At 38.3% G+C, this 27,701-nt stretch overlaps 3 protein-coding genes across 4 annotated transcripts; 2 read left to right on the forward strand and 1 right to left on the reverse strand.

The window, feature by feature from the left end:
- Positions 1 to 820: 820 nt before the first annotated feature.
- LOC146907361 (uncharacterized) lies at positions 821 to 19,621 on the forward strand. The gene is made up of 3 exons (XM_085722468.1): positions 821 to 997; positions 12,279 to 15,802; positions 16,095 to 19,621. Exons 2-3 carry the CDS (start codon positions 12,354 to 12,356, stop codon positions 19,558 to 19,560), a joined length of 6,915 nt encoding a protein of 2,304 aa, XP_085578594.1. The 5' UTR covers positions 821 to 997; positions 12,279 to 12,353; the 3' UTR covers positions 19,561 to 19,621.
- Positions 1,685 to 7,210, reverse strand: LOC146907362 (uncharacterized). 2 transcript variants are annotated; one of them, XM_085722470.1, is made up of 6 exons: positions 6,953 to 7,210; positions 3,881 to 4,365; positions 3,667 to 3,793; positions 3,295 to 3,573; positions 3,082 to 3,189; positions 1,685 to 2,330 (listed from the first exon to the last, which is right to left on the reverse strand). In XM_085722470.1, the coding sequence occupies exons 2-6, from the start codon at positions 4,360 to 4,362 to the stop codon at positions 1,881 to 1,883; spliced, it is 1,446 nt and encodes a 481-aa protein (XP_085578596.1). In that variant the 5' UTR covers positions 4,363 to 4,365; positions 6,953 to 7,210; the 3' UTR covers positions 1,685 to 1,880. The 2 variants fall into 2 exon arrangements, with proteins under 2 accessions (XP_085578596.1, XP_085578595.1); XM_085722469.1 differs by having other exon boundaries at positions 1,685 to 2,333.
- On the forward strand, positions 7,647 to 12,153 carry LOC146907363 (uncharacterized). The gene has a single exon (XM_085722471.1). The coding sequence runs from the start codon at positions 10,438 to 10,440 to the stop codon at positions 11,851 to 11,853; it is 1,416 nt and encodes a 471-aa protein (XP_085578597.1). The 5' UTR covers positions 7,647 to 10,437; the 3' UTR covers positions 11,854 to 12,153.
- Positions 19,622 to 27,701: the final 8,080 nt, after the last annotated feature.

Below are 27,701 nucleotides of genomic sequence, written 5' to 3' on the forward strand. Positions count from 1 at the left end.
AGCTTTTTTTAAAAAATATTTTACGCGCTCTTTTTAAGTGTTTAGCGTCCTATTTTTATTTTAATTTCCTGTAAGAAGCTTTTAATTCAAATTTTCCTCTTTGTCCGTCTTTAGATTGCTTCAAAAGAATTTTGTTCGCGCTTTAAAACGCCGCGTTATTTTAGACGTTTCAGTCAAAACTTCGGCAGAGAGGTATTTTAAAATACCTCATTTAAGATAAAGTCTTTATTTTTTATTATTATTATTATTATTATTATTATTATTATTATTTTTATTACAACTTTTATTAATATTTTGTTTTAGTCACGTGAGTTAAAAACTCACCATCCTTTTTATTTTCTTTTTGCCTTTTTATTATTATTCTTATTTCATTTTAGTCCTTGAGTCCTTTAGTCTTGTCCAAGTGTCAGTCTGTCATTGGTCTTATAGGAGACTTGGTCCCCAATTTTCGTTTTTGTTGTGCTGGCACTTTTTCATCAGAGACATAAGGGCATTTTGGTCTTTTTTCGCTCAGGCTCTGAAACCCTAAAATGACAGCCTATAAATAGACTGTCATTTATGGCAGCAGAGGTCCAATCATTAGTCTTCACTGTAGCCGCAGCTTTTCAGCAACAAACCCTAATTCTTCATTTCTTTTCACAAATTCGAATCAAATACTCAAAAACAAAAATCAAAAATTCATATGAACAGGAAGAACATATGAACATGAACAAAATTCGAGAAACTTAAACTTCTCAATTTTCCACCGTTTCCTTTAAAACCTTCACGCAAACACATCAACACAGCCACATTCCTCATTTTCGGATCTCACTACTGCAACACATTTCAAATTCGGACAAAATATCACCACAAAGAGGCAGATCGGAGCAACAAGAGTTTGGATCGAAGCTTTTGTACCAGATCGGAGCAGATTGTGTTCGGATTGAAGCTCTTTGAACCAGTTTGAGCAGCTTTTCAAGTTTTCCCGTCGACGTATTTTTCCTCCGTAAAAATTGAGGTAAAACTTTGATCCAACTCACCTTTGAACTGTGTTCGATTCGTTTTCAAAATATGTGAACAAACAATCGGTATATTCATAGATCTAAACTTCTCTCTCCGTTTTTTCACTCGTAAAACGTTTTTAGAAGAGATAGAGGTTTTGAACACTACAAGAAAATCTCTTATTACCCACGGACAAAATCCGTCTCTAGGAGCAAAAAGCCGTGGGTAATCTTAATTACCCACGGCTTACCGAGGGTCCCGAGGCCGTGGGAAAATGCCTCGTCGGTAACGTTACCCACGGCCATGTAAGCCCTCTATATTTACCGTCGGCCATACCATGGATAATTTGTGGGTAATCGTGGTTTCAACAACAAATTTTTGGTCATATATTACCCACGGCTTAGCCGTCAATAACATTACCCACGGCTTGGCCGTCAGTAACATTACCCACGGCTTAGCCATCTGTAATATTACCCACGGCTTAGCCGTCAGTAACATTACCTAAGCCGTCTATAATTCGTTTGTATGCTTTGAGATTCAATCATTAATACCCACGGCTAAGCCTTCAGTAATGTTTTTTTTCCCTGTATACAGTTTCATATATTGATTGCACATTAGCCTTCAAGATTGCTATATTTTTAGAACCACCTTGACCTTTATACATAAAACATATTGACCTTTATGTAATCAACAAAAGCTAAAATAAAATCAAAACTCAATAACTTTGATAACTCCAATGGATTTTAACTTAAACAAGTCTCAATCATTATCAAGCCATAATTCTCCGAACGAAATAAACATTAATATATAGCAAGCAGTTTGACATAAAGTTAAACAAAACATAAAACAAGTCTTCAATAAAACATAGTGTGGATGTCAAAGTAATACTAAAGCATAATTCAATCCTCTACGCTGTCAACAGAGTCAGCATCAGTGTCAGAGTCATCATCATAGTCTGGATGGCGACGTTGTCGACCACCCTTGATGGAAGCAACACTTTCAGCCAATTCCTTCAGTTGTCTCTCCAAATCCTGTGTACGCTTATTAGCCTTGAGACATTCCTCACGTGCAACTCGAGCATCATCCTCTGCTGCATTTGCTCTCTCTTCAATTGCTGCCATCTGTGCAGCAATCCCAGCAGAAACTTGGCTACTATATGGAGATACATGCGACTGCTGGATCAGGGAGGATACACCTGGCTTGTAGCGCTTTGCCATATCACCAGTACCATAAAGACGTCCCCGAGACTTTCCCCCAGCTGATTCAGCCCATAAGTTCAATTGAGTTGCAGGATCAACCTCCTTGGTGCCATTATCAGATGCCTTCTTCATCTTCTCCTTATATGTTTCCTGCTCAACATAACAATGTAACATACATATTACATCTAAGTTGTCACACGATGTATGAAATACAGTAGGTATATAGCCTTCAATAACTTTCCATCAAATTGCAGTAGGTATATAGCCTTCAATAACTTAGTTCTCTAATATGTAATAAATATTGTCGATCTACTGTTAAATCAATAATTGTTGTTTCCCACAATTCACCACAATAAACATAGCAAGTAGAAATTCGCTGAGAGATGCACAAGATCACATTTAGCACCTTTTCCCTATGTATTTTTTGTCTCTATTTTTCTCTAACTTCTTATTAAGAAACAACTAGTGAATTTTTCCACCAATATACCAGATAAGCATATTATACATAAATCTAATACTGAATCTAGGGAAAAAGAGAGATTTCAGTCTTATGTAGTTGAACATAATCTAATCAGTTACAAGAGTTCCTTCATTGGTTATCGTTGAAATAAAATACTAGTCTACGAAATGAATTTTATTGTGCATCATCAGATAAATACAAAGTACCTACAGGTTCATTTTATTATTTGATCTTAATATGATAACACTTTCTGCATATTGCATGCGGAAACTCAATTCTATTATGTAATCTGATGAGAACGAAGAGAGAGATGCAGAATGGATGAAGCATGCAACAAAGGTCTATGAAATGAATAATAACTTTCTTGACAGAAACATTCATTATGTTTTTTTGCAAACAATCAATAAAAACTACATCTACTGAACATCAATAGATACTTACATATGTCCTCTTGGATCTTTCGTCCACCCATGAAGATCTGTCCTCCTTCTTCGTATGAGTCCATAAGAAGACCTCATCAATTGTGGGCTCTCTACCCATCTCTTGACGCTTATACATAATAAAAAATTGTTTATGAATGTTAGAAACATTAAATATTGAACCTACAAGTTGAATTTTAAGGAAGCAAGTGTTTATCATAAAAAAAAAACATACCATACGTATGACATACTCATTTGTGGATATGGATCCACCTGTATGGACGGATCCACCCTTGGCAGAAGCACGATTATTCTTATTTCGGGCAGATTTCACCTTATAATCTGTAGATTGCCATTTCTTTTCAAGCCCTTTCCAAGAACGCGGGCCAATCCAAGATGGGCGTTCATTCTTGTTCCTTGCCTCCATTAGCATCTCAGAAAGACGCTTTGAGCCCTTGCTCTTGAAGATAGTCTTAAGCTCAAACTCATCCTCGGGCCGCCATGCAACTTTTTTCTGTAATAAGAACCAACATAAACAAACAAAAAAAAACATCAAAGTGAAAAACTTCACACAACTTTGAATAGCTAAGAAAAGTGACAAACTTACCCCAAGTTTTAAGAACATGCGCTCCACCCTCTTAGGCGGGATCTCTCCCCATCTAGACCAAGCACTGCGAAACTGAGATTGAATCACCGAGGTCAGTGCCCTTGAGGCCACCCTACACGGGTTCCACCTACAAACAAGTTATAAACAAAATACTAAAATACCTTATACACACGTAATCATTCAATTGATAAGTTAACAATAATTAATTATGTACCCTTTCCCATCTGGAAAAATATATGGTCTTCCATCAGGTGCTTTATCAAGATCATGATTAGTGTGTCTTGACAGTTGTGCCCTATCATCACTGTTGTGCGCATGCACTGAACTTGATTGATTGTTTGGATCTGGAGTTTGACGTGACCCCTGTGCTGATGGGGAAGGATCAATGGTAGGGGAAGATGAGGGTATTGCATCTAATGACACCCTTGGATCCAACTGCCTTGCATCTAGATGCCCTGTATCCGACTGCCCTGCATCCATATCCAGCTGCTCGATATCTCGCTCCTCTGCATCTCGCTCCCCTTCATTCAGCTGATATGCATCCCGCTGCCATGGTGTTGTAGTGTCATCACTGAAAGGCGATTTTGCAGTAGACGCATGTAGATGCCTAGTAGCTTGTTTCAATTTATGTGGCATAATCATCCGCTTTTTCATCTGTGAACCTTTGAACTTCTTGCAGTTTTCTTTAGGAGCCATGATCTGTCCAAAAAAACATAAAAGAATATAGTCGATAATGAGAAACAACAAAAAATATATGCCAACTTTAAAACAGATGGTATTTTAGAACATTAATTAGTGTATGGTGAAGTTGATAATTTTTTAACATTCTAAGGGAATTAACAGGGAGGCAACTTTTATAAGTGAAAACAACTTTTATAATGCACCAAATGACCATACTAAAAAACAGGTAAAAACAGTGTTAGAACATTATTCCATAACACACTAATATCTTATCAAATTGCAAATTTATAGACCCTTAAAAATATGAATATAGTCATTGCAATTCAAACCTACATACAAATCATATTATGAACATTCATCTTTAGTGCAAAATTAATCAGACCACACTACTATTAGATATGAAAAAAATTGAATCATAATTATTTGCAAAATTAAACACTAAAACATTTGGATCACATAAATACAGATATACATTAGCACTAGATATACTAAAAAAATATTATTAAAAATACAAACTTTAGACCAGCATTGACTAAAAAATGCAGGAAACTTAAAATTTCATAACAGGGTATAAAGTCAAATGTCAAGATTAGTGAACCCTGATTAGTAATGATTTATAAGTTTTGCTGCATAAATGTAACAAGTAATGAATTTTCTGTCCAGGTGGGGATTTACAATCCTAGTTGATATGCCATGGCACCCTATCCTAATTTACAAGTCAATTCATGAAGTGTAACTATCAAACTATGTAAAGAACCTCAAATATCTTTCTAATAGAGAGGTTTTATGTGTAATAAATAAATGCTACTTAAGGCATGTACTCCTCAAGCTGCAACGATAATTGACAAGATAATATTGGTGAAGAGAAATTAATTTCATTGCATGTGCCTCTCTTTTTTCTCAAGTGGAATCATATACACACTCCAACCACATCTAATGCATAGAGAAGACTATATTATATTACACCATGCATATCCATATATAAGATTTTTTTTTTCAATTACTACCTATTAAATATAAAAGTTATGAAATTTCTGCAATTTCTGCATAAATGTAACAAGTACTCTACCCACAAAATTCATAATGCTTATGTCAAATGTCAAAATGCAGCAAAACTTAAAATTTCATAACAGAGTATAACTTCATTATGTCATAACACTGATTAGTGAATTAAAACAACACAAGATTGGATCAAAGTTGATCAGATCATATTAGCATTATAAAATACAACCAAAAAAATAAAAACAGCAGCAGCACCTGTCAAACACCCTCAAATGACAAAAAAGGCAGAAACAGAATGGCAAAAATATGCTAGTATTCATTGATTCATATGATTTGTTTTTTTTTTTGTATAGTCTTGAGTTCATTAAAAATATAAAAAATCTCATCGAAATGAAAGAATAGTTGATATAAAACAGGGCCATAAATGGAAACAGTTTCATTAAACAGTTCATCCATGAAGAATCATGGCCTATATGTGTATTATCTTAAGTTCATAGGTATTAAACTTATACTTGCCTTTGCTAGTAACTGCAATAGAAGAAGCACCTTTCTTAAAACCCTGAATTTGGTGAATACAAGTTATCTTGCAAACTTAGTTCCTGCCATGTTTTTATATACAGTTAAATCACATTAAATGGCAACAAAAATTGCTAATGATAGAGTAGGTGTATATAGCTCATCTTATGAAACATAAATAGAAAAGACAGAACAAATTCAAAAGTAGCATGACAAACTTAATTTACAAGAAAATTGTAAGAGACAAACATCAGTTATGAATCAGTTAGCTTCCATCAACATGAACCTTTGTGTATTTTAAAAAAAAAAAAGACACTTTTGTTTCATATAAAATGGATGAGAGGGATTATTTGATAATTTTCTTTTAACATACATCATCTCTTTACTACTTCAAAAAGCTGTTCAGTAAACATAAACCATCAGAAGAAAGGTGGGCCATCAAAAGATCCTTGGAAGGAAAAAGTTTTTTTTTTTAATAGTCAATATATTAATGCAAGCAAAGCCAACTTCTTAAGATAAAAAAGTTGGTGCTATGAAACAAACAAATACCCTACCGTATGAGCATAACAGGGCCACCCAAATGGGAAAACTAATAACACCACACCTACTAAAACAGAACAGAATCCCCCAACCCCTGTAGCGCACACAGCAAAACAGGCACAGACACAGCTTTGCTGTCAAAATTCCTGCAGCAAAAACAGCAAACCAGCTAGGCCAAACAGGCAGCAATCGACACTAAAACCGCACCAAAACTCCAATCCCTATCTCATCAGACACTCCCGAGGGTTCCAACAACTTATAGACAAGTGTTGAAACAACTTATACAAAATAATTTAACCATATTTAATGACTTAAATGCAAGAACAATTTGAATAAACATAACATTGAACTAATGATTTGAATCAGCCACAAACATTGAACAATTTGAATCAGTCACAATCACATCGAACAATTTGAACCACAATAAGCCACAATCACAGTCAATTGAAAAACACAATCAAATTAAAATCTAAACCCTAATAACCACAAATATACATGTATGAAATACGAATCTGTAATTAACGATGATGAAGGAGAGAAGACTTACCAAAATTGAAATTGGAGAATCCCCTTCCTCACAAGAACCCTTCTTCTGACGAGAACCCTTTCTCACGAGAAACCCAAAATCGAACACAGAGAGAGAGAGAGAGGGAGGGAGGGAGGGAACCGGTGGACGATTGAAGAAGAGAACGAGCCAGGTGAGGAGATTTTACGGACGAGAGAGAGAGAGAGAGAGAGAGAGAGAGAGAGAGAGGAGTGCTAACCGTTCTACTATGAGTTGTGAGAGTGAGATACGTTTTGTTTTACGTTTTACGTTTTTGTTTAAGTTTTGTTTTATTTGTTTGGGAATATGAGTTTTGGCACATTTTTTGGAGCCAAATCATTGAAATTTTGAGATTGGGGAAAAAGTTTGGAGCCAAAATCCGAAACAAATATTTTTTTTTGTTGAGAAAAAAAAAAATATATTGTTGCCATTATGAAAATGAATTAACATAAATAAATGTATCATAAAGAGGGTTAGACCATGGGTAACTATTGACGATAAAAAGCCGTCTATAATTATTGATGGCTAAGCCGTGGGTAGCAATTTCAAAAAATTCACATTGAGATTTTAACCTTACAGACGGTTTAGCCGTGGGTAATCCGTCAGTACTCTAAAAAATTACCCACGGCCTTACGGCCGCGGGTAACTGTTCGTGGGTAATGACAGATTTTCTTGTAGTGGAACATGAATATCACTCGACTGGTATGTGTGTGTATTTTCATATCCGTGAACCAAAACTCGTAGATCCATTCTGGTCCCGAATTCCTTCGAACAAAAAACCTCGAATCTAACGTTTGAATGAAAAGAAAATGAAAGATGAGGTTGCTTTGTTCAAAGAGATTCGCCGGAGTCACCATTTGGATCCGACAAAGAAGATGAAGCTCAGCTTCATGTTTCATCTTGAGTTTTAAATCGGTTTCGTTTTCTTAGAAAAAAATAGAGTAGTTTGAATGTTAAAACATATGAGTTTGTTATGTTTAAGAAGAAAATTTTAAAAAAAGGGATGAAGAAGGAAGTGAAGAGAGTAGCGCCGTTTAGCATGTAGGGAGGAAGAAGATTTTTGTTTGAAATGAAGAGGAAACCCTAGTTTCCCGTTTTTATACCAATGTGTTGGACCGGTTCGGTTGAACCGACCCGTTCCTGAACCGGTCCAATTTTCTTTTGACCCATCTTGCAGCCCACTCTTCTTCCTTCTGTTGCAGGTTTTCAGTTTCACTACACACACCCCACTGTACAGCCTGTACCCCCCTATTTCATGATAAAATTTTCTTTGCTTTTGTTTTTTTTCTCCTCGTAGTTGCATGTCTTACTCTACTTTGTTTTTACTTATTATCTTAGCACATTAATCCTTTGATACATTCATCTTTTTTAGGTTTAGAATCGTTTATATCATGCATCTTTATCTTTTAAGTTCATTTAAATAACTTTTGTTCTTACATCACGCATTCTTTTTTACTTTTCTAGTTTACGTAGCTTCTTCTTGAAAGAATTTACACCATTGTGCATTTATATAAGTCTGATTATGAACCAAACTTCTATGTTATAGCTCATATAGTCCTTCTCTATGTCATGCATTCTATTTAGACTCAAAAAAAATCTTTCACATGCATATCCTTTTCTCATACTTACGGCATAATAATTTATTTCATGCATTGCATTTTATTATCACTATATTTTTATAATTTCATGTTTTAAACTTTCTTTCATGCATTTTTTATTTTGATATTACCTCATCTTTTTTTTAGCATTAATCTCCATACTTTATCATTTTGTTCTTAGGCTTTAAAGTTTTTATATTATGCATATTTTTAATGTCTTGTCCATTTTTTTATATGTGCATCTAGCTTTAAATCATGCTTTACTAAAAAAAATTTATCATCATTGCTTTACATTTTAATATTTGATGCTTTAAATTTTCTCTATATTTCATTTAATTATGTTTGCTTTAATTTTTGGTATCTATTCATTTATTTCCTATTGCAAAGCCCCATGATTTTTTAGTGTGTATAATTAGGGGAATGATGTAATTTGTTGTGGGCTTTGCATTTAGGAATGGTATGTAATAGCTTAGTAATTGCACACACCGACACAAGCACCGACACTACACCATTTTATCCATGCTTGCTTTACTTTTCGCATCGTTACACCTATTTACCGTTAGTTTAGTAAAACCTTTTTCATTCCAAAAATTAAGTAAGCAAAAGTCAAATTATTTTCATAATAAACCTTGGATCCAAATCCAAGTGATTTTTCCCTTTATTTTCTTAATCAAATTCCTAATTGAACTTTAATTAAACTTAGACTCAATTTCTTAAATAAAATGAAACAACCTCACTTCTATTTTTATTTCTAGTGCCTTGAGGCCCCGCAATCTCCTTCTTGAAAACCATTTTTTCAAAAATAATTAAAATCAACCTAACCCACAAAGGTATTTTTTATAAGAGTGAACTACGACGGTTTTGATCCCTTTTAAAGGGTACGTAGGCAGAGGCTTTAATCCTTTCAAATCGATCAAATAAAAATAACCAAAACTCCTACTTCTTCTCCCTCCATTCTCTCACTCATACTTTAATTAATAAATTTTCAAATAAAATAAAGTTAGAAAGAGGTTCTCACGGAGTACCGTGAACGACGCGGGTGCCTAACACCTTCCCGAATCGTAACCAACCCCCGGATCCAAAAAGGGTTTTTCAATCTCTTTTTCCCTTCCCAAGAATAAAATCGAGCAAGTCCGGTAGATTGAAGGTTCAAGTCCAATCAATGGCTTGACACCCGAAAATCTTGGTCTACAAAAATGGCGACTTCACTGGGGATCCTACGCGGGTTAAGCCCACCTTTCTTTCTTTATTTCTTATGCTTTATCATTTGTATATACTTTGTAAGTATTTATACGGGAGTGGTGAGATAAGCTCTATACCCGGGCTTGAGTGAACTTAAGATAGGATCGGGTATAATCATAGTATACATGCCAAGAGTACTCTTCGGCATGGGTACATGTGATAACCCACTCAATGGAGGGACCTTGGAGGTATACCGTTGTTGTCGCGAGTACTCGCGTATGGCATGATACTTTCAAGGGACCGTCGAAGTTGAGGACCTTTAGTCTCCTTTAACCCATCTTGGCCTTTTAGGACGTAGTGCGGTGGCTAGTCGAGAGTACTCTCGTATTGGTCGTCACGCGATACTACACCCAAACGAGACTAACCGATGAATATTGTTGGAACGAGAGTACTCTCGTCGCCTAACAAATATTCGGACGTGGTTGAAAACTTTGGGAACCTTGGTAGAACCCTTGTTACAAGTGCAAATGGAAACCATAGTCCTTACCAAATGGCGTTGTTATCCCTAAGCTCCAACATTGTATATCCTAAACTTCATCATGTTTCCTTGCATAATCATACATCCACGCATTCATTCATAAAACTTTTTTTTCGCATTCATCAAAATATTGAAGGACTTATATTAGTTTTATTGTAAACATCGTAGATATGACTTTTAAAACAAGGAAGCTTAAGCAGTACAGCTTCAGGAAGCTGGATCTTGTAAGGTTAAGGGATTTAACAAATAAGGTGAAATGCTCGGACCGCTTCTGTAGAGACCATGGGAATCTACTCGGTATGGTAAGGATGAAGGTTGATGAGGGACTCCTTGGTACATTTGTTCAGTTCTATGACCCAGAGTATCATTGCTTTGGTTTCCCAGAGTTTCAATTGGTTCCCACTTTGGAGGAATATGCTTTTTGGATTGGTCGACCAGTGCTCAACCAAATACCTTTTAGTGGTCTCGAAGATCCTCCTAGGTTCTCGACCATTGCCGAAGCTCTCCATTTACCGACTACCGAAGTGAAAAACCATATTACCGCTAATAGCAAACTCTTAGGTTTCCCTACCAAGTTCCTTTTTGAAAAAGCCGATTATTTCTACAGAATGTCCAGTGCTGACGCCTTTGATGCCATCCTTGCCCTACTCATTTATGGTCTAGTGCTCTTCCCCAACCTTGACAACTTTGTCGACATCCATGCCATTAAAATTTTCCTCTCAAAAAACCCTACTCCTACTTTGTTAGCCGATACCTATCACTCCATCCATGAGCGTACCTTAGCGGGTCGTGGACTTATCAAATGTTGTGCACCGTTGTTCTATAGGTGGATTACCTCTCATTTACCCCGAACTCCTCGTTTCACCACCAACCCAGATGGCCTCCGATGGTCAGACAGACTCATGGCCCTTACCCCAAATGAGGTAGTATGGTATGAACCAGCTTATGACAAAGGTACCATCATTGATAGTTGCGGGTTGTTCAACAATGTACCACTCATGGGTATGTATGGAGGAATCAGTTACAATCCGGTTCTCGCAAGACGTCAGTTCAAGCTCCCCATGGTAGGAAAGCCTCTCAGCATTCACCTGGATAACATATATTACAACAATGAGATTGACCCTACGGGAATGAGGCGCCAAATTGCACGAGCTTGGCACGCCATCCGGTGGAAAGATAGAGGCCAGTTAGGAAGGCGGACGGGGGCCGTCCATGCTGACTATACGCAGTGGGTTATTGATCGAGCTATTGATTTCGGGATGCCTTACAAGCTCACAAGGTCCGTGTCCGCAGTAACTCCAGCACCACCTATGCCCATGACCTTGGAGACTGAAAGGGAGTATCAGGAAAAGATAGCCGAGTTGATGAAAGAAAATGCAAGGGTGACGGAAGAGTATAAAGAAGCAGTACGCGAGAATGCATGTGTGATGGGCCTACTGGAACAGAGGGCTTGGGATATCGGTGAGCTGAAGAAGGAAATTGTCAAATTGAATGAAGAGAAGGAGGCTATCATTGGCCAGATTCCGGGACATAAGAAGAAGCGGAGCGCTTTCTTTGCCAGCACATGTTCTTACCCGTCTCCCTAGGGTGCCTGAAGTTTCTTCCGAGAGTTGTTTACTGCTTTATGTTTTATATTTGTATTGTTTTAGGTTTGCAAGTGTTTTGTATTTGGAGCCTACCCTTTGGCTCAGTCTGTTAGAAAGGGATTTACCTTCTAGTCTTTTTATATTTGGAGTCCACCCCTTGGCTTAGTCTGTTAGAAAGGGATTTATCTTGTAGTATTTTATATTTGTAAGCTTATCCCTTGGCTTGGTTGTTAGAAAGGGAATTACCTTGTAGTACTCTTTTATCATTAATGTAATGTTTAAGTTGTTATGTTTACAAAATTACTTCTATAAGTCCTTCGATAAAAATTAAAAAATGCATACTTGCGCATCTTGCATATCATGCATCATTTGCATTCATCAAGTGTCAAAATCAAGTCTCACACTTCACTCCTTTTCTGCCGCAGTAATTGAAAGTGGCCCGACGAATTCAATACAAGCCTACTCGCATTCATCACACAAGGGCTTACATTAAGAAGAAGATGGCAAATGCGGAACAGGAAAACGTTCAGCTCAGAGCAGATGTTAGTAATCTCAAGGCAGAATTAGAGAAGATGGCACTTATGATGGAAGTCTTGATGACTGAGAGAGAACATGCAGCGGTTTCCGAGCCAGCTCCTACTGTGGTCGCTTCTGCTGCACTTAATGGTACTTCACAGCCGATACCTGCTGTTGTTACATCTGCTGGGCCTACACAGCCTCTCATGGTGGGTTTCTCATCTGATGATATGAACAACCAGAATTTCCGTCCTCCTGGTCCTCTTGGTGTTGCTTCCCAATACTACATGCCGCCCGGTTATCCATGGGGCATGCCACAAATGATCAATGACGGTGTTCGTCCTGGTGCTACGGAAATGCCATTTCCTTATGGTCAACAATCACCACCATTTGTTCAGCCTGGCCAGCCAATTCCTCAGGCTACTATGACTCAGGCAGGGCCTATTGTCCATGCGACCCAGCAAGAGGAAGAACAGGTTTATCACTCTGGTAGTGTAATGGGGGATGATCGAGTGGGTAACTTGGAAGAGAAGTTTGATGCAGTACAAAAAGAGTTGAGGAGTATCAAGGGTAAGGAGGTATTCGGTCAAAGTGTGCATGATCTCTGCTTGGTTCCAAATGTGGTAATACCGCCTAAGTTTAAGACGCCGGTGTTTGAGAAGTATACAGGAGAAACTTGCCCGCAAATGCATTTAACCACGTATGTGAGAAAAATGACAGCTCATAGAGATAATGAACCTTTGCTTATTTACTGTTTCGAGGACAGTTTGGCTGGCCCCGCGCATACGTGGTATATGAATTTGAAGAGTATTACCACTTTTGGGGAACTGGCCGACGCTTTCCTTCAGCAATATAAGTACAACTCCTATCTGGCACCTAATCGGAAAGAGCTGCAATCTATGACACAAGGAGAAAAGGAGTCATTCAAGGAATATGCTCAGCGGTTCATCCAGAAGTCTGCTCAGATCCGCCCAGCTCTGAATGAAAGAGAGTTATCTGACTTATTCTATGAAACTTTGAGCCCTTTTTACTCAGAGAAGATGGTGGCATGTGCTTCGCAAAAGTTCACTGACATGGTGGATACAGGGGTGCGTATCGAAGAGTGGGCCCGGAAAGGTCACGTGTCTAAGGATAATGGTTCATCGAATGGTTCTTCGGGTGGCTCATCAAGTGGATCGTCTAATGGTAAAAAGTTTGGAAATGGGTATCCAAGGAAGAACACTCAAGAGGTCGGCATGGTGGCCCATGGCGGATCTCAGCCTGTATACTCAAACTACCCATATGTCGCCAATATCGCACCACAAACGCCAGCCCCACAAAACCCACCTCAACAACAACAACGTCCTCAAGCTCCTCCACCATACTATCCACCATTATACCAACAACCTTACCAACCATACAATCCTCAACCATTCTACCCATACCCATATTATCCTCCACCACCCTCACCCCCTCAACAACAACAACGTCCTCAAGCTCAACAGCAGCCTCGCCCTCCTAGAAGTCAATTCCCTCCCATACCTATGCCATACAAGGATTTGTTGCCTTCTCTCCTTGCCAGAAATTTGGTGCAAACTAGGCCTCAGCCTCGCATGCAAAACCCTTTACCAGCCTGGTATCGTGCCGATCGCACCTGTGAATTCCATCAAGGGGCACCAGGGCATGATATTGAACATTGTCGCGCCCTTAAAGAAGAGGTCCAGAAGTTAATCAATGACAAGGAACTAACCTTCGCGAACCCTGACCCTGTTGTTCCAAACAACCCTCTGCCGCCACATGGGCCTGCTGTCAATATGATTCAAGGAGACAACTATGTTCTCTATGCAAGTGATATCAAGACTCCTCTGGTCCCGATCCATGTAAAAATGTGTGAGGCCACCCTCTTCAGCCATAATCATGAGGCTTGTGTTGTATGTTCAGTGGATTCTCGCGGGTGTAAGCAAGTCCAGGACGATGTGCAGGGGTTACTAGACAGGAAAGAACTTGTTGTCACTAGAAAGGAGAAAGATAAGAATGTTTGTGTTGTTACTCCAGTGTTCAAGACTCGGGAGCCACTTGTGATAATGGTCAATCGTGCCAAACCAGCCAGTACTCCCCTGGTGATCTGCCCGCCAGAACAGTTGCCTTATTCATCTCAAAAAGCTGTGCCGTATAACTACGAATACTCCATTCTGGAAGATGGAAAAAAGGTACCTCTTGATTCGTCAGTCCATGTAGACAACATTGCGGAAAATAGCAAGATCTTGAGAAGTGGACGGGTGTTCCCGGTTGTTAATCAGAAAGAAGTCAGTGCTCCAGCCGAAGAACCAGTGAAAGGGCGAAATCTTGATAAGGGTAAAGCTATCAGACAGCCCAATGAGATTGTCTATGAAGATAGTGATGAGATCTTGAAACTAATCAAGAGGAGCGAGTATAAGGTAGTGGATCAGTTGCTACAAACTCCTGCCAAAATCTCTATAATGTCTCTCCTATCCAGCTCTGATGCCCACAGAGATGCCTTGATGAAGGTGCTAGATCAAGCCTATGTGGAATATGATGTGACTCTGGGACAATTTGAAAGTATTGTGGGGAATGTGACTGCCTGCAACAATTTGAGCTTCAGTGACGAAGACCTCCCAGCGGAAGGAAAGAATCACAATCTGGCATTGCTTATCTCCGTCCTCTGCAAATCAGATTCTCTCTCTAACGTCTTGATAGATACTGGGTCCGCTTTAAATGTGATGCCTAAGTCCACTTTGGACCAGCTTTCATATCCAAAAGCTCTCTTGCAGCCCAGCACGGTGACGGTGAGAGCATTTGACGGAACTAGAAGGTCAGTATTTGGGGAAATAAAGTTGCCTATCTCAGTGGGCCCGCATGAATTTGAAGTTAAATTCCAAGTTATGGAGATTCAGGCCTCTTTCAGTTGCCTCCTTGGCCGGCCTTGGATCCATGATGCTGGGGCAGTGACATCCACTCTCCACCAGAAGCTGAAGTTTATAAGTCATGGAAAGTTAATAACCGTAAGTGGTGAGACGGCCTTGTTGGTCAGTAATCTGTCGGCTTTCTCTTACATTGGGGGTAGTAGCTCAGAGGGGTCGTCATTCCAGGGTCTCTCCGTTGAAAGGAGTGCAAAGAAAGCTGAGACTAGTATGGCTTCTTTGAAGGACGCTCAGAGGGTTATTCAAGAAGGCAAGATTGAAGCGTGGGGTCAGTTGGTGGAGCTGCACGAGAACAAACGCAAGGAGGGAATTGGTTTCCCGAATAGCAAGCCTGGGGCATTCAACCCTGCTGGTTGTACTTTTTACAGTGCTGGTTTTATCAATGATCCACCGGAGACTAATGCGATCATTGAGGATCAATCTGAAGAGGTGGCACCTATCTTCGTAACACCTGGGGGAGTCTGCTGCAATTGGATCGCTGTGGATGTTCCTTCTGTGATACCTCGCTTTAAGTAATATGTTTGTCTTTGTTTTTGTTTTTTCTTTAAGAAAACTCCTTTCGTCCTGCCCCAGACGAAAGTGAAACTTTGTAGGGCCTTATGTTTTGTTTCAAGTACTTTTGGTTATTAATGAAATCGTCGTTTCTATCACGGCCTTTATTTTACTTTACTTTATTTTATTCTAGGGCTTTTTCTGGAAAAAATGGTAATACATAAAACCAAAATTGTTTCTCTTTTTCTTTTAAAAATCAAACTCAAAGGTCCTGCATTTACTCATTTAAAATCAATCATAAATCATATGCAGGCTGAACATAAATGAGCCCGTTGAACACAGTAACCCTATGCTTCCTCCCAACTTTGAGGTTCCCGTATATGAGGCTATGGTAGAAGGTGATGAAGAGATTCCTGATGAGATTAGATGGATGTTGGAGCGAGAAGGAAAAGCTATTCAACCTCATCAGGAAGAGATAGAAATTGTCAATCTGGGTACAGAGGAAGACAAGAAAGAAATCAAGATAGGGGCATTGTTGGATGCCACGGTTAAGGAAAGAGTTATTGAGCTTCTCAGAGAGTATGCTGACATTTTCGCATGGTCATACAAGGATATGCCAGGGATAGATGCCGAAGTTGTGGAACATCGTTTGCCTTTGAAACCCGAGTGCCCTCCTGTTAAGCAGAAGTTGAGAAGATCTCATCCCGAGATGGCCCTCAAGATCAAGGAAGAAGTGCGAAAGCAGATTGACGCCGGTTTCCTAATCACATCTGAATACCCTCAATGGTTAGCCAATATAGTACCTGTTCCAAAGAAAGATGGTAAAGTCAGAATGTGTGTGGACTACCGAGATTTGAACAAAGCTAGCCCAAAAGATGATTTCCCTTTACCTCACATCGATGTATTGGTTGATAATACTGCTAAATGCAAAGTGTTCTCCTTCATGGATGGTTTCTCCGGGTATAATCAGATCAAGATGGCTCCTGAAGATAGAGAGAAGACATCTTTCATCACGCCATGGGGCGCTTTTTGCTATAAGGTGATGCCGTTCGGATTGATAAATGCTGGTGCCACTTACCAAAGGGGCATGACTAAGATTTTCCATGATATGATGCACAAAGAGGTCGAGGTTTATGTGGATGATATGATTGTCAAGTCAAGTACTGAAGAAGAGCATGTTGAGTATTTATTGAAGATGTTTCAGCGGTTGAGAAAGTATAAGCTCCGTCTAAATCCCAATAAATGTACTTTCGGCGTCAGATCCGGGAAACTTCTTGGTTTTATTGTTAGTCAGAAGGGTATTGAAGTAGATCCCGACAAAGTCAAAGCTATCAGAGAGATGCCTGTTCCAAAAACCGAGAAACAAGTCAGAGGTTTCCTTGGTAGGCTGAACTACATATCCCGATTCATTTCTCAGATGACCGCTACATGTGGGCCGATATTCAAGTTGCTTCGCAAGGATCAAGGGATTGTGTGGACAGATGAATGCCAAAAAGCCTTCGATAGTATCAAGGAGTATTTGTTAGAACCTCCAATCCTTGTCCCTCCAGTAGACGGAAGGCCTTTGATCATGTATTTGACTGTATTAGAAGATTCTATGGGTTGTGTACTTGGTCAGCAAGATGAAACTGGTAAGAAAGAGCATGCAATTTACTACTTAAGCAAGAAGTTCACTGATTGTGAGACTCGATACTCCGCGCTGGAGAAAACTTGTTGTGCCTTAGTCTGGGCTGCCCGGCGTCTCCGCCACTACATGATTAATCACACTACTTGGTTGATCTCCAGAATGGATCCCATCAAATACCTCTTCGAGAAGCCTGTTCTGAACGGAAGAATCTCTCGTTGGCAGATGTTATTGTCCGAGTATGATATTGTGTACCGCACTCAGAAAGCTATCAAAGGAAGTGCCATTGCTGATCATTTGGCCCATCAACCAATTGAAGATTACCAGCCTATCAAGTTTGACTTCCCAGATGAAGAGATCATGTATTTGAAGATGAAAGATTGTGATGAACCGTTGTTTGGTGAAGGTCCTGATCCTGAATCTGAATGGGGTTTGATATTTGATGGAGCTGTGAATGTCTATGGTAAAGGAATTGGGGCGATTCTCATCAAACCCAATGGCGAGCACATCCCTTTTACTGCAAGGTTACGTTTTGATTGTACAAATAACAGTGCAGAGTATGAGGCTTGTATTATGGGTATTGAGGAAGCTATCGATTTGAGAATTAAGAAGATTAAGATATATGGTGATTCAGCTCTGGTGATTAACCAGATTAAGGGAAAGTGGGAAACTCATCATGACGGTTTGATACCTTACAGAGATTACGCCAGACGTCTGTTAACTTTCTTCAACAAAGTGGAATTGAACCACATTCCTAGGGAGGAGAATCAAATGGCAGATGCTTTAGCTACCTTATCCTCCATGATCAAGGTAAATTGCCCCAAAATGGTACCTTTGATTAGTGTCAAGTTCCTTGACAGGCCAGCTTATGTATTTGCTGCTGAAGCAGTCTTTGATGACAAACCATGGTTTCACGATATCAAGGTTTTCCTTCAAACTCAAGAGTATCCGCCTGGGGCATCTCGCAAAGATAAGAGGACTCTAAGAAGATTGTCTGGTAACTTTTTCTTGAATGGAGATGTGTTGTACAAAAGGAACTTCGATGAGGTTTTGCTCCGATGTATAGATCGGCGTGAGGCAGATTTGTTAATGCATGAGATACATGAAGGCACGTTCGGGACTCACGCTAATGGCTATGCAATGGCTAAGAAGGCGTTGAGGGCAGGCTATTACTGGATAACGATGCATGCTGACTGTTATCACCATGCCAAGAAGTGTCACAAGTGTCAGATTTATGCGGATAAGATCCATGTCCCGCCAACTTTGCTCAATGTTATCTCCTCCCCGTGGCCTTTCTCTATGTGGGGCATTGATATGATTGGTCGGATTGAACCAAAAGCTTCCAATGGACATCGTTTCATACTAGTGGCTATTGATTACTTCACCAAGTGGGTTGAAGCGGCATCTTATGCTAATGTGACCAAGCAAGTGGTGGTCCGATTCATCAAGAACAATATCATCTGCAGATATGGTGTCCCTAACAAGATTATCACAGATAATGGTACCAATCTGAATAACAAGATGATGAAGGAATTGTGCGAGGATTTCAAGATTGAACATCATAACTCCTCTCCTTATAGACCACAGATGAATGGTGCAGTTGAAGCTGCAAATAAGAACATCAAGAAGATTGTGCAAAAGATGGTGGTCACTTACAAGGACTGGCATGAAATGTTACCTTATGCTTTGTATGGTTATCGTACCTCAGTGCGTACTTCGACAGGGGCAACCCCTTTCTCCCTGGTATATGGTATGGAGGCTGTACTCCCGGTGGAGGTTGAAATCCCATCTTTAAGAGTTTTGAAGGAAGCTGAATTGTCTGAAGCTGAATGGTGTCAGGATAGGTATGATCAGTTGAATTTGATTGAAGAAAAGCGTATGACAGCTTTGTGTCGTGGACAGCTATATCAGTCAAGAATGAAACAGGCATTTGACAAGAGGGTGCATCCCCGCAAATTTAAAGAAGGAGACCTTGTGGTCAAGAGTATCAAGTCCTTTCAACCAGACCCAAGGGGCAAATGGACACCTAACTATGAAGGTCCCTATGTTGTCAAGAGAGCTTTCTCCGGTGGTGCTTTAATACTTACAAATATGGATGGAGAAGAGTTACCCCGTCCTGTGAATTCTGATGCAGTCAAGAAATACTATGTCTAGAAAATATATAAAAGAACAGCTCGGTAGGTTGAAAACCCGAAAGGGCGGCCTAAACCAAAAATGAGCGTCTCGATGGATTGAAAACCCGAAAGGGCGGTCCATGCAAAAATTAGAGACACAAAAAAAAAGAAGAAAAAAGAAAAAAAATGTTTACCCTGATAGATTGAAAACCCGAAAGGGCGATCTATGCAAAAGTTAAGGGTTTATGACAAGTAATTGCATCAGACTAAGCATCACTCACTTGGGGCACCTTAGTTGTCAGAAGTTCTCCTATATCAGAGCATCATAGCAGTGGATTTCAAAGTTGTTAGGGAATATAGCGGTTATTGTGTTCAATGTACCTTCCATATATTAATTACCATTTTCCAAATTTTGTAATCCGTGGTGCCATGCCTTTGGCCGGTTACCATTTCTAATACATTAATTTGAGTCAGTGCTTTTATTTGGAATTCTTGTTTATTCTATGTGCAAAATTTCTTCCGTTTTTAATATTAGTACTTGAAACAAAAACTTTGAAAAATCTTTTTTAAAAAATTTTTTTCATGTTTTCTTTGAAAAAATAAAAAAAAAATGACAAACATATTATCTTTACAATTATGTATCATAGAAGCATGTGTCAACATTCGATCTAAAAGCAGGTGGATACAACAATTGGACATAGTCATTGCTAAAAAAAAAAAAAAAAAGAGAGAAAAAAAGAGAAGCTCGCTAAGTTGAAAACCCGAAAGGGCGAATTAGGCAAGAATGAGCGTCCTGGTGGATCGAAAACCCGAAAGGGCGGTCCAGGCAAAAATTAAGGACATAGAAAATGAAAAGAGAATATATTCCCGATGGATTGAAAACCCGAAAGGGCGATCCAGGCAAAAGTTAGGGATTTCAAAAGATTTGAAAGAAAAATATTCAAAAGAAAGCAATGACTATGTAGGGCATGAATTTGAGAAGGTGCCGCGGTTGAGAAATGTCGACCTCTGCCAATGATTCGTTTGATGGGTTGTACCCCGGCTTTTGTTTTGGTTCATCCCCAGCGATGTTATCCCCAATGAAGATTACTAAGTGTTGGCTATGTGATGTCGGGCCACTTTCTTTGGACCTGCCCATGCTCGTCTCAATAATCTTTCTGTTAAACCGTCATATAAGTCTCATATGCATTCATTCATCCATGCATAGATAGCATGCATACAAATATCATTCATGCATAACTGCATTATTTTCCCATGCTTTACTCCAATACTTAAAAATGTCAATCCCAAGGTGTTAACCAATCAATTTATGCTCAAGTGGCAGGTCACATCAAATGATCATTTTACCAATGCTAATCAGTTTCCCAGTACCCTGCTTAAAGTACTCCGGTATTATTGATAGACAAGCTTTATCTTCCGTTCTTGCGTCTTTACCACGGGCAGTTGGTAATAGACAAGCTTTAATCAGTACTTTCGTCTTTACCACGGCAGTTGGTAGTAGACAAGCTTTATCTTCCGCATTTTCATCATTTACCACGGGCTGTTGGTAATTGATAAGCTTTACTTTCCACCTCAAGCTTTACTTTTGCCTCAAGCTTTACGATCAGTCTCAAGTTTTATCTCCCGTCTGAGCTTTATCTTCAGTCTAAGCTTTATCTCCCGCATTGTCGTCGTTTACCACGGGTTGTTGGTAATTGATAAGCTTTACTTTCCATCTCAAGCTTTATTTTCCGTCATAAGCTTTATTTTCCGTCTTAAGCTTTATTTTCCGTCTCAAGCTTTTCATCCTGTCTTAAGCTTTATTTGCTGTCTGAGCTTTATCTTCCAAGCTTTACCGTTTGTTCAAGCTTTATATTCCGACAAGCTTTATCATCTGTATTTTCGTCTTTACCGCGTCAGTTGGTAGTAGACAAGCTTTATCTTCTGCATCTCCGTCTTTACTACGGGCTGTTGGTAATAGACAAGCTTTACTTCCCGTCTCAAGCTTTATTTTCCGTCTTAAGCTTTATTGCCTGTTCCAAGCTTTATCTTCGGTACTTTCGTCTTTATCACGGCAGTTGATAAAAGACAAGCTTTATCCTCCGCATTTTCGCCTTTACCATGGCAGTCAGTTTTAGACAGGCTTTATCTCCCCAATGTCATTTATCAGTTTGTTCCCCCAGTCAGTATATGTTTGTCGTCATTGCATTCATAATGACATTGTACACATGCATACCATAACACTCATGAACATTACACTCTTAGCATCTCGACTGGTCCAAAAGTGGTGTATTTAAGTATTTAAGTCTCTTCGACCCATCGATTTAAAAGTCTTCTTCCAAATCTTTGTGACGAAGAAACTTAAATAGGGGCATCTGTCATACTCCAATTTTGGACCAGTCATTTCTTTTTAGTCGTATTTTTTAAAAACGTCAAACTCTTTTCGCTTTATTTATTTAAAGTCATGTAGTCGTCTTTTAAAATTTTTAAGGCTTTATTTTACAGTTCAAAGCGAATTTCTTTTTGTCCAACTTTCGTGTAATTATTTCTTTTGCGCGTCAGCTTTTTTTAAAAAATATTTTACGCGCTCTTTTTAAGTGTTTAGCGTCCTATTTTTATTTTAATTTCCTGTAAGAAGCTTTTAATTCAAATTTTCCTCTTTGTCCGTCTTTAGATTGCTTCAAAAGAATTTTGTTCGCGCTTTAAAACGCCGCGTTATTTTAGACGTTTCAGTCAAAACTTCGGCAGAGAGGTATTTTAAAATACCTCATTTAAGATAAAGTCTTTATTTTTTATTATTATTATTATTATTATTATTATTATTATTATTATTATTATTTTTATTACAACTTTTATTAATATTTTGTTTTAGTCACGTGAGTTAAAAACTCACCATCCTTTTTATTTTCTTTTTGCCTTTTTATTATTATTCTTATTTCATTTTAGTCCTTGAGTCCTTTAGTCTTGTCCAAGTGTCAGTCTGTCATTGGTCTTATAGGAGACTTGGTCCCCAATTTTCGTTTTTGTTGTGCTGGCACTTTTTCATCAGAGACATAAGGGCATTTTGGTCTTTTTTCGCTCAGGCTCTGAAACCCTAAAATGACAGCCTATAAATAGACTGTCATTTATGGCAGCAGAGGTCCAATCATTAGTCTTCACTGTAGCCGCAGCTTTTCAGCAACAAACCCTAATTCTTCATTTCTTTTCACAAATTCGAATCAAATACTCAAAAACAAAAATCAAAAATTCATATGAACAGGAAGAACATATGAACATGAACAAAATTCCAGAAACTTAAACTTCTCAATTTTCCACCGTTTCCTTTAAAACCTTCACGCAAACACATCAACACAGCCACATTCCTCATTTTCGGATCTCACTACTGCAACACATTTCAAATTCGGACAAAATATCACCACAAAGAGGCAGATCGGAGCAACAAGAGTTTGGATCGAAGCTTTTGTACCAGATCGGAGCAGATTGTGTTCGGATTGAAGCTCTTTGAACCAGTTTGAGCAGCTTTTCAAGTTTTCCCGTCGACGTATTTTTCCTCCGTAAAAATTGAGGTAAAACTTTGATCCAACTCACCTTTGAACTGTGTTCGATTCGTTTTCAAAATATGTGAACAAACAATCGGTATATTCATAGATCTAAACTTCTCTCTCCGTTTTTTCACTCGTAAAACGTTTTTAGAAGAGATAGAGGTTTTGAACATGAATATCACTCGACTGGTATGTGTGTGTATTTTCATATCCGTGAACCAAAACTCGTAGATCCATTCTGGTCCCGAATTCCTTCGAACAAAAAACCTCGAATCTAACGTTTGAATGAAAAGAAAATGAAAGATGAGGTTGCTTTGTTCAAAGAGATTCGCCGGAGTCACCATTTGGATCCGACAAAGAAGATGAAGCTCAGCTTCATGTTTCATCTTGAGTTTTAAATCGGTTTCGTTTTCTTAGAAAAAAATAGAGTAGTTTGAATGTTAAAACATATGAGTTTGTTATGTTTAAGAAGAAAATTTTAAAAAAAGGGATGAAGAAGGAAGTGAAGAGAGTAGCGCCGTTTAGCATGTAGGGAGGAAGAAGATTTTTGTTTGAAATGAAGAGGAAACCCTAGTTTCCCGTTTTTATACCAATGTGTTGGACCGGTTCGGTTGAACCGACCCGTTCCTGAACCGGTCCAATTTTCTTTTGACCCATCTTGCAGCCCACTCTTCTTCCTTCTGTTGCAGGTTTTCAGTTTCACTACACACACCCCACTGTACAGCCTGTACCCCCCTATTTCATGATAAAATTTTCTTTGCTTTTGTTTTTTTTCTCCTCGTAGTTGCATGTCTTACTCTACTTTGTTTTTACTTATTATCTTAGCACATTAATCCTTTGATACATTCATCTTTTTTAGGTTTAGAATCGTTTATATCATGCATCTTTATCTTTTAAGTTCATTTAAATAACTTTTGTTCTTACATCACGCATTCTTTTTTACTTTTCTAGTTTACGTAGCTTCTTCTTGAAAGAATTTACACCATTGTGCATTTATATAAGTCTGATTATGAACCAAACTTCTATGTTATAGCTCATATAGTCCTTCTCTATGTCATGCATTCTATTTAGACTCAAAAAAAATCTTTCACATGCATATCCTTTTCTCATACTTACGGCATAATAATTTATTTCATGCATTGCATTTTATTATCACTATATTTTTATAATTTCATGTTTTAAACTTTCTTTCATGCATTTTTTATTTTGATATTACCTCATCTTTTTTTTAGCATTAATCTCCATACTTTATCATTTTGTTCTTAGGCTTTAAAGTTTTTATATTATGCATATTTTTAATGTCTTGTCCATTTTTTTATATGTGCATCTAGCTTTAAATCATGCTTTACTAAAAAAAAATTATCATCATTGCTTTACATTTTAATATTTGATGCTTTAAATTTTCTCTATATTTCATTTAATTATGTTTGCTTTAATTTTTGGTATCTATTCATTTATTTCCTATTGCAAAGCCCCATGATTTTTTAGTGTGTATAATTAGGGGAATGATGTAATTTGTTGTGGGCTTTGCATTTAGGAATGGTATGTAATAGCTTAGTAATTGCACACACCGACACAAGCACCGACACTACACCATTTTATCCATGCTTGCTTTACTTTTCGCATCGTTACACCTATTTACCGTTAGTTTAGTAAAACCTTTTTCATTCCAAAAATTAAGTAAGCAAAAGTCAAATTATTTTCATAATAAACCTTGGATCCAAATCCAAGTGATTTTTCCCTTTATTTTCTTAATCAAATTCCTAATTGAACTTTAATTAAACTTAGACTCAATTTCTTAAATAAAATGAAACAACCTCACTTCTATTTTTATTTCTAGTGCCTTGAGGCCCCGCAATCTCCTTCTTGAAAACCATTTTTTCAAAAATAATTAAAATCAACCTAACCCACAAAGGTATTTTTTATAAGAGTGAACTACGACGGTTTTGATCCCTTTTAAAGGGTACGTAGGCAGAGGCTTTAATCCTTTCAAATCGATCAAATAAAAATAACCAAAACTCCTACTTCTTCTCCCTCCATTCTCTCACTCATACTTTAATTAATAAATTTTCAAATAAAATAAAGTTAGAAAGAGGTTCTCACGGAGTACCGTGAACGACGCGGGTGCCTAACACCTTCCCGAATCGTAACCAACCCCCGGATCCAAAAAGGGTTTTTCAATCTCTTTTTCCCTTCCCAAGAATAAAATCGAGCAAGTCCGGTAGATTGAAGGTTCAAGTCCAATCAATGGCTTGACACCCGAAAATCTTGGTCTACACAATTCAACCCCCCTTCTTGTGTTTTTCTCACCTTCAATTGGTATCTAGAGCCTTTGGTCTGTTGTCTTAACATTTAACAGTGTAACAAAAAAAGATCTGAGAAAAACATGTCTAGTGATACTTCTAGTTCTGGATCTGGTCACAATGCTCTTCCATATGATTATGGTGACAACAAGAAATTCAACTCAGGAAAAGTTCCTAAGTTCAATGGAGATCCAGAAGAATTTTCTTGGTGGAAAACCAACTTCTACAGCTATGTCATGGGTTTAGATGAAGTACTATGGGACATACTTGAAGATGGTGTTGGTGACTTGGTTCTTGATGATGAAGGAGCTGCTGTGGATAGAAAGAAACATACTCCTACTCAGAAGAAGATCTACAAGAAGCATCATATTATAAGAGGAGCACCTGTCACTGCTATTCCTAAAGCAGAGTATATGAAGATGAGTGACAAGTCAACAGCAAAAGCAATGTTTGCTTCTCTCTGTGCTAACTATGAAGGCAACATGAAAGTTAGAGAAGCAAAGGCGCTTATGCTTGTTCATCAGTATGACTTGTTTAAGATGAAGGATGATGAAACTATTGAGGAGATGTACTCAAGGTTTCAAACATTAGTCTCTGGACTACAAATACTGAAGAAGAGTTATGTTGCTTTTGACCATGTTAGCAAGATACTAAGAAGCTTTCCTGCTAGATGGAGGCCTAAGGTTACTGCTATTGAGGAAGCTAAAGATTTAAACACTTTAAGTGTTGAAGATCTTGTCAGCTCTCTCAAAGTTCATGAGATTAGTCTTAATGAACATGAACCTGTCAGGAAGAGTAAATCTATTGCTCCACCATCTAAAGGGAAGTCATCAAAATCTCTGAAGGTGGTTTAATCTGAAGAAGAGTCATCTGATGAAGACTCTAGTGAATATCCTGCAGAGAAGATGGCTATGCTTTCCAACAAGCTTGGGTGTCTAGCAAGAAATAACAGGAAGTTTCTGAGTAAGAGAAGTGGTAGCAAGAACTTCAAAAGAGAATATCAGAATGGTTGCTTCAACTGTAAGAAGCCTGGACACTTCATTGCTAATTGCCCTGATCTTTAGAAGGAGAAATCAAAGGACAAGTCAAAGAAATCAAGCTTCAACACAAGGAAATTCAGAAAGCAGATCAAGAAGAGTTTAATGGCAACCTGAGAAGATTTAGATAGTGAATCTCGATCTGAAAAGGAAGAAGCTGATGAAGATGCTAAGGTAGCTGTTGGGTTAGTAGCTACTGTGACTTCAGAAGCAGAACCTGTTTCAGACTCTGAAGATGAAAATGAGGTATATTCTAAAATTCCCAGAGAAGAACTTGTTGAGTCACTTAAAGAACTCCTTACACATTTTGAGCTGAGAACCAATGAGTTGAAAGATTTAAAAGAAAAATATGTTGTTTTAATGAAACAACAAGAATCAACTCTATTGGATCTAAAAGCTTCTGAAGAATGACTTAGAGGCTTTGACTTCATTTGTAAAACTTATGAAGAGAAGCTTAAGAAAAATGTAATGGAAAGTCTTTAAGTAAACATGAGATAGCTCTTGAGGACTTTACTATATCTAGTATTGATAGAAGCAAAGTTGCTACAATGATTTATAGCATTTACAGAAACAATGGTAAAGGGATTGGATTTTCAGGAGGGAAACCTAATGAAATCAGTCTCATAGCATGTTGTGAATGCATCAAGGAAAGATTGAAAACCTTCTTTGTACCTGAAGGTGCTAAGAATGAAACTGCTGTTCAGTCAGAACCTGAAGCTTCCAGCTCTGAGGCTAAGATTACATCAAAGCCAAAGAACTCTAAGCCAAAGGCAGTGATAAACTCTGATTCTAAGACTTCACAGATAAAGATTCTAAAGAGGTCAGAACCTATTCCTCAGAGTCTGATTAAACCTGAATCTGAGGTCCTGAAGTCTAGAGGTCAGAAGAACAAAGTAGTTAGTGCTCCTGGAGTACCAAAACCAAAGGTTGTCAAACCTAAAGTAATGGTTAACCAGAAGCAACCAATTTTACAACACAAGGTACAAGAAGTGAAGAGTAAAGCTTCCAGTACTAAACTGAATGGACCCATAAAACAATGGGTACCTAAATCTGAATTGGTCAATACTGCAGATATATCTAAGAGCAAAGGAAAAGCAAAAGTCAGGGTACCTAGACAGCGGTTGCTCAAGGCATATGACAGGAGAGAAGTCTATGTTCCTCACCCCCACTATGAAAGAAGGAGGAAGTGTGAAGTTTGGAGGCAACCAGTCTGGCAAGATCATTGGTACAGGAACTATTGGTAACTCCTCTATCTCAATTAATAATGTGTGGTTGGTAGATGGTCTTGAATATAACCTATTGAGCATTAGTCAATTTTGT

Source organism: Medicago sativa, chromosome 7 (assembly GCF_051527215.1).
Source record: "Medicago sativa cultivar Bolivia chromosome 7, Bolivia_mono, whole genome shotgun sequence".
In the NCBI taxonomy this organism is placed as follows: domain Eukaryota; kingdom Viridiplantae; phylum Streptophyta; class Magnoliopsida; order Fabales; family Fabaceae; genus Medicago; species Medicago sativa.

What these genes read in the sequence shown, in the direction of transcription:
- LOC146907362 (XM_085722469.1), bottom strand. Translation starts at nt 4,362, where the DNA reads ATGGCTCCTAAAGAAAACTGCAAGAAGTTCAAAGGTTCACAGATGAAA. An exon ending in GCATGTTCTTAAAACTTGGG is followed by an intron (nt 3,574 to 3,666) that starts GTAAGTTTGTCA and finishes TTCTTATTACAG; the next exon opens with AAAAAAGTTGCATGGCGGCC. An exon ending in ATGAGTATGTCATACGTATG is followed by an intron (nt 3,190 to 3,294) that starts GTATGTTTTTTT and finishes ATTATGTATAAG; the next exon opens with CGTCAAGAGATGGGTAGAGA.
- LOC146907361 (XM_085722468.1), top strand. Translation starts at nt 12,354, where the DNA reads ATGGCAAATGCGGAACAGGAAAACGTTCAGCTCAGAGCAGATGTTAGT. An exon ending in TCTGTGATACCTCGCTTTAA is followed by an intron (nt 15,803 to 16,094) that starts GTAATATGTTTG and finishes AATCATATGCAG; the next exon opens with GCTGAACATAAATGAGCCCG.
- LOC146907363 (XM_085722471.1), top strand. Translation starts at nt 10,438, where the DNA reads ATGACTTTTAAAACAAGGAAGCTTAAGCAGTACAGCTTCAGGAAGCTG.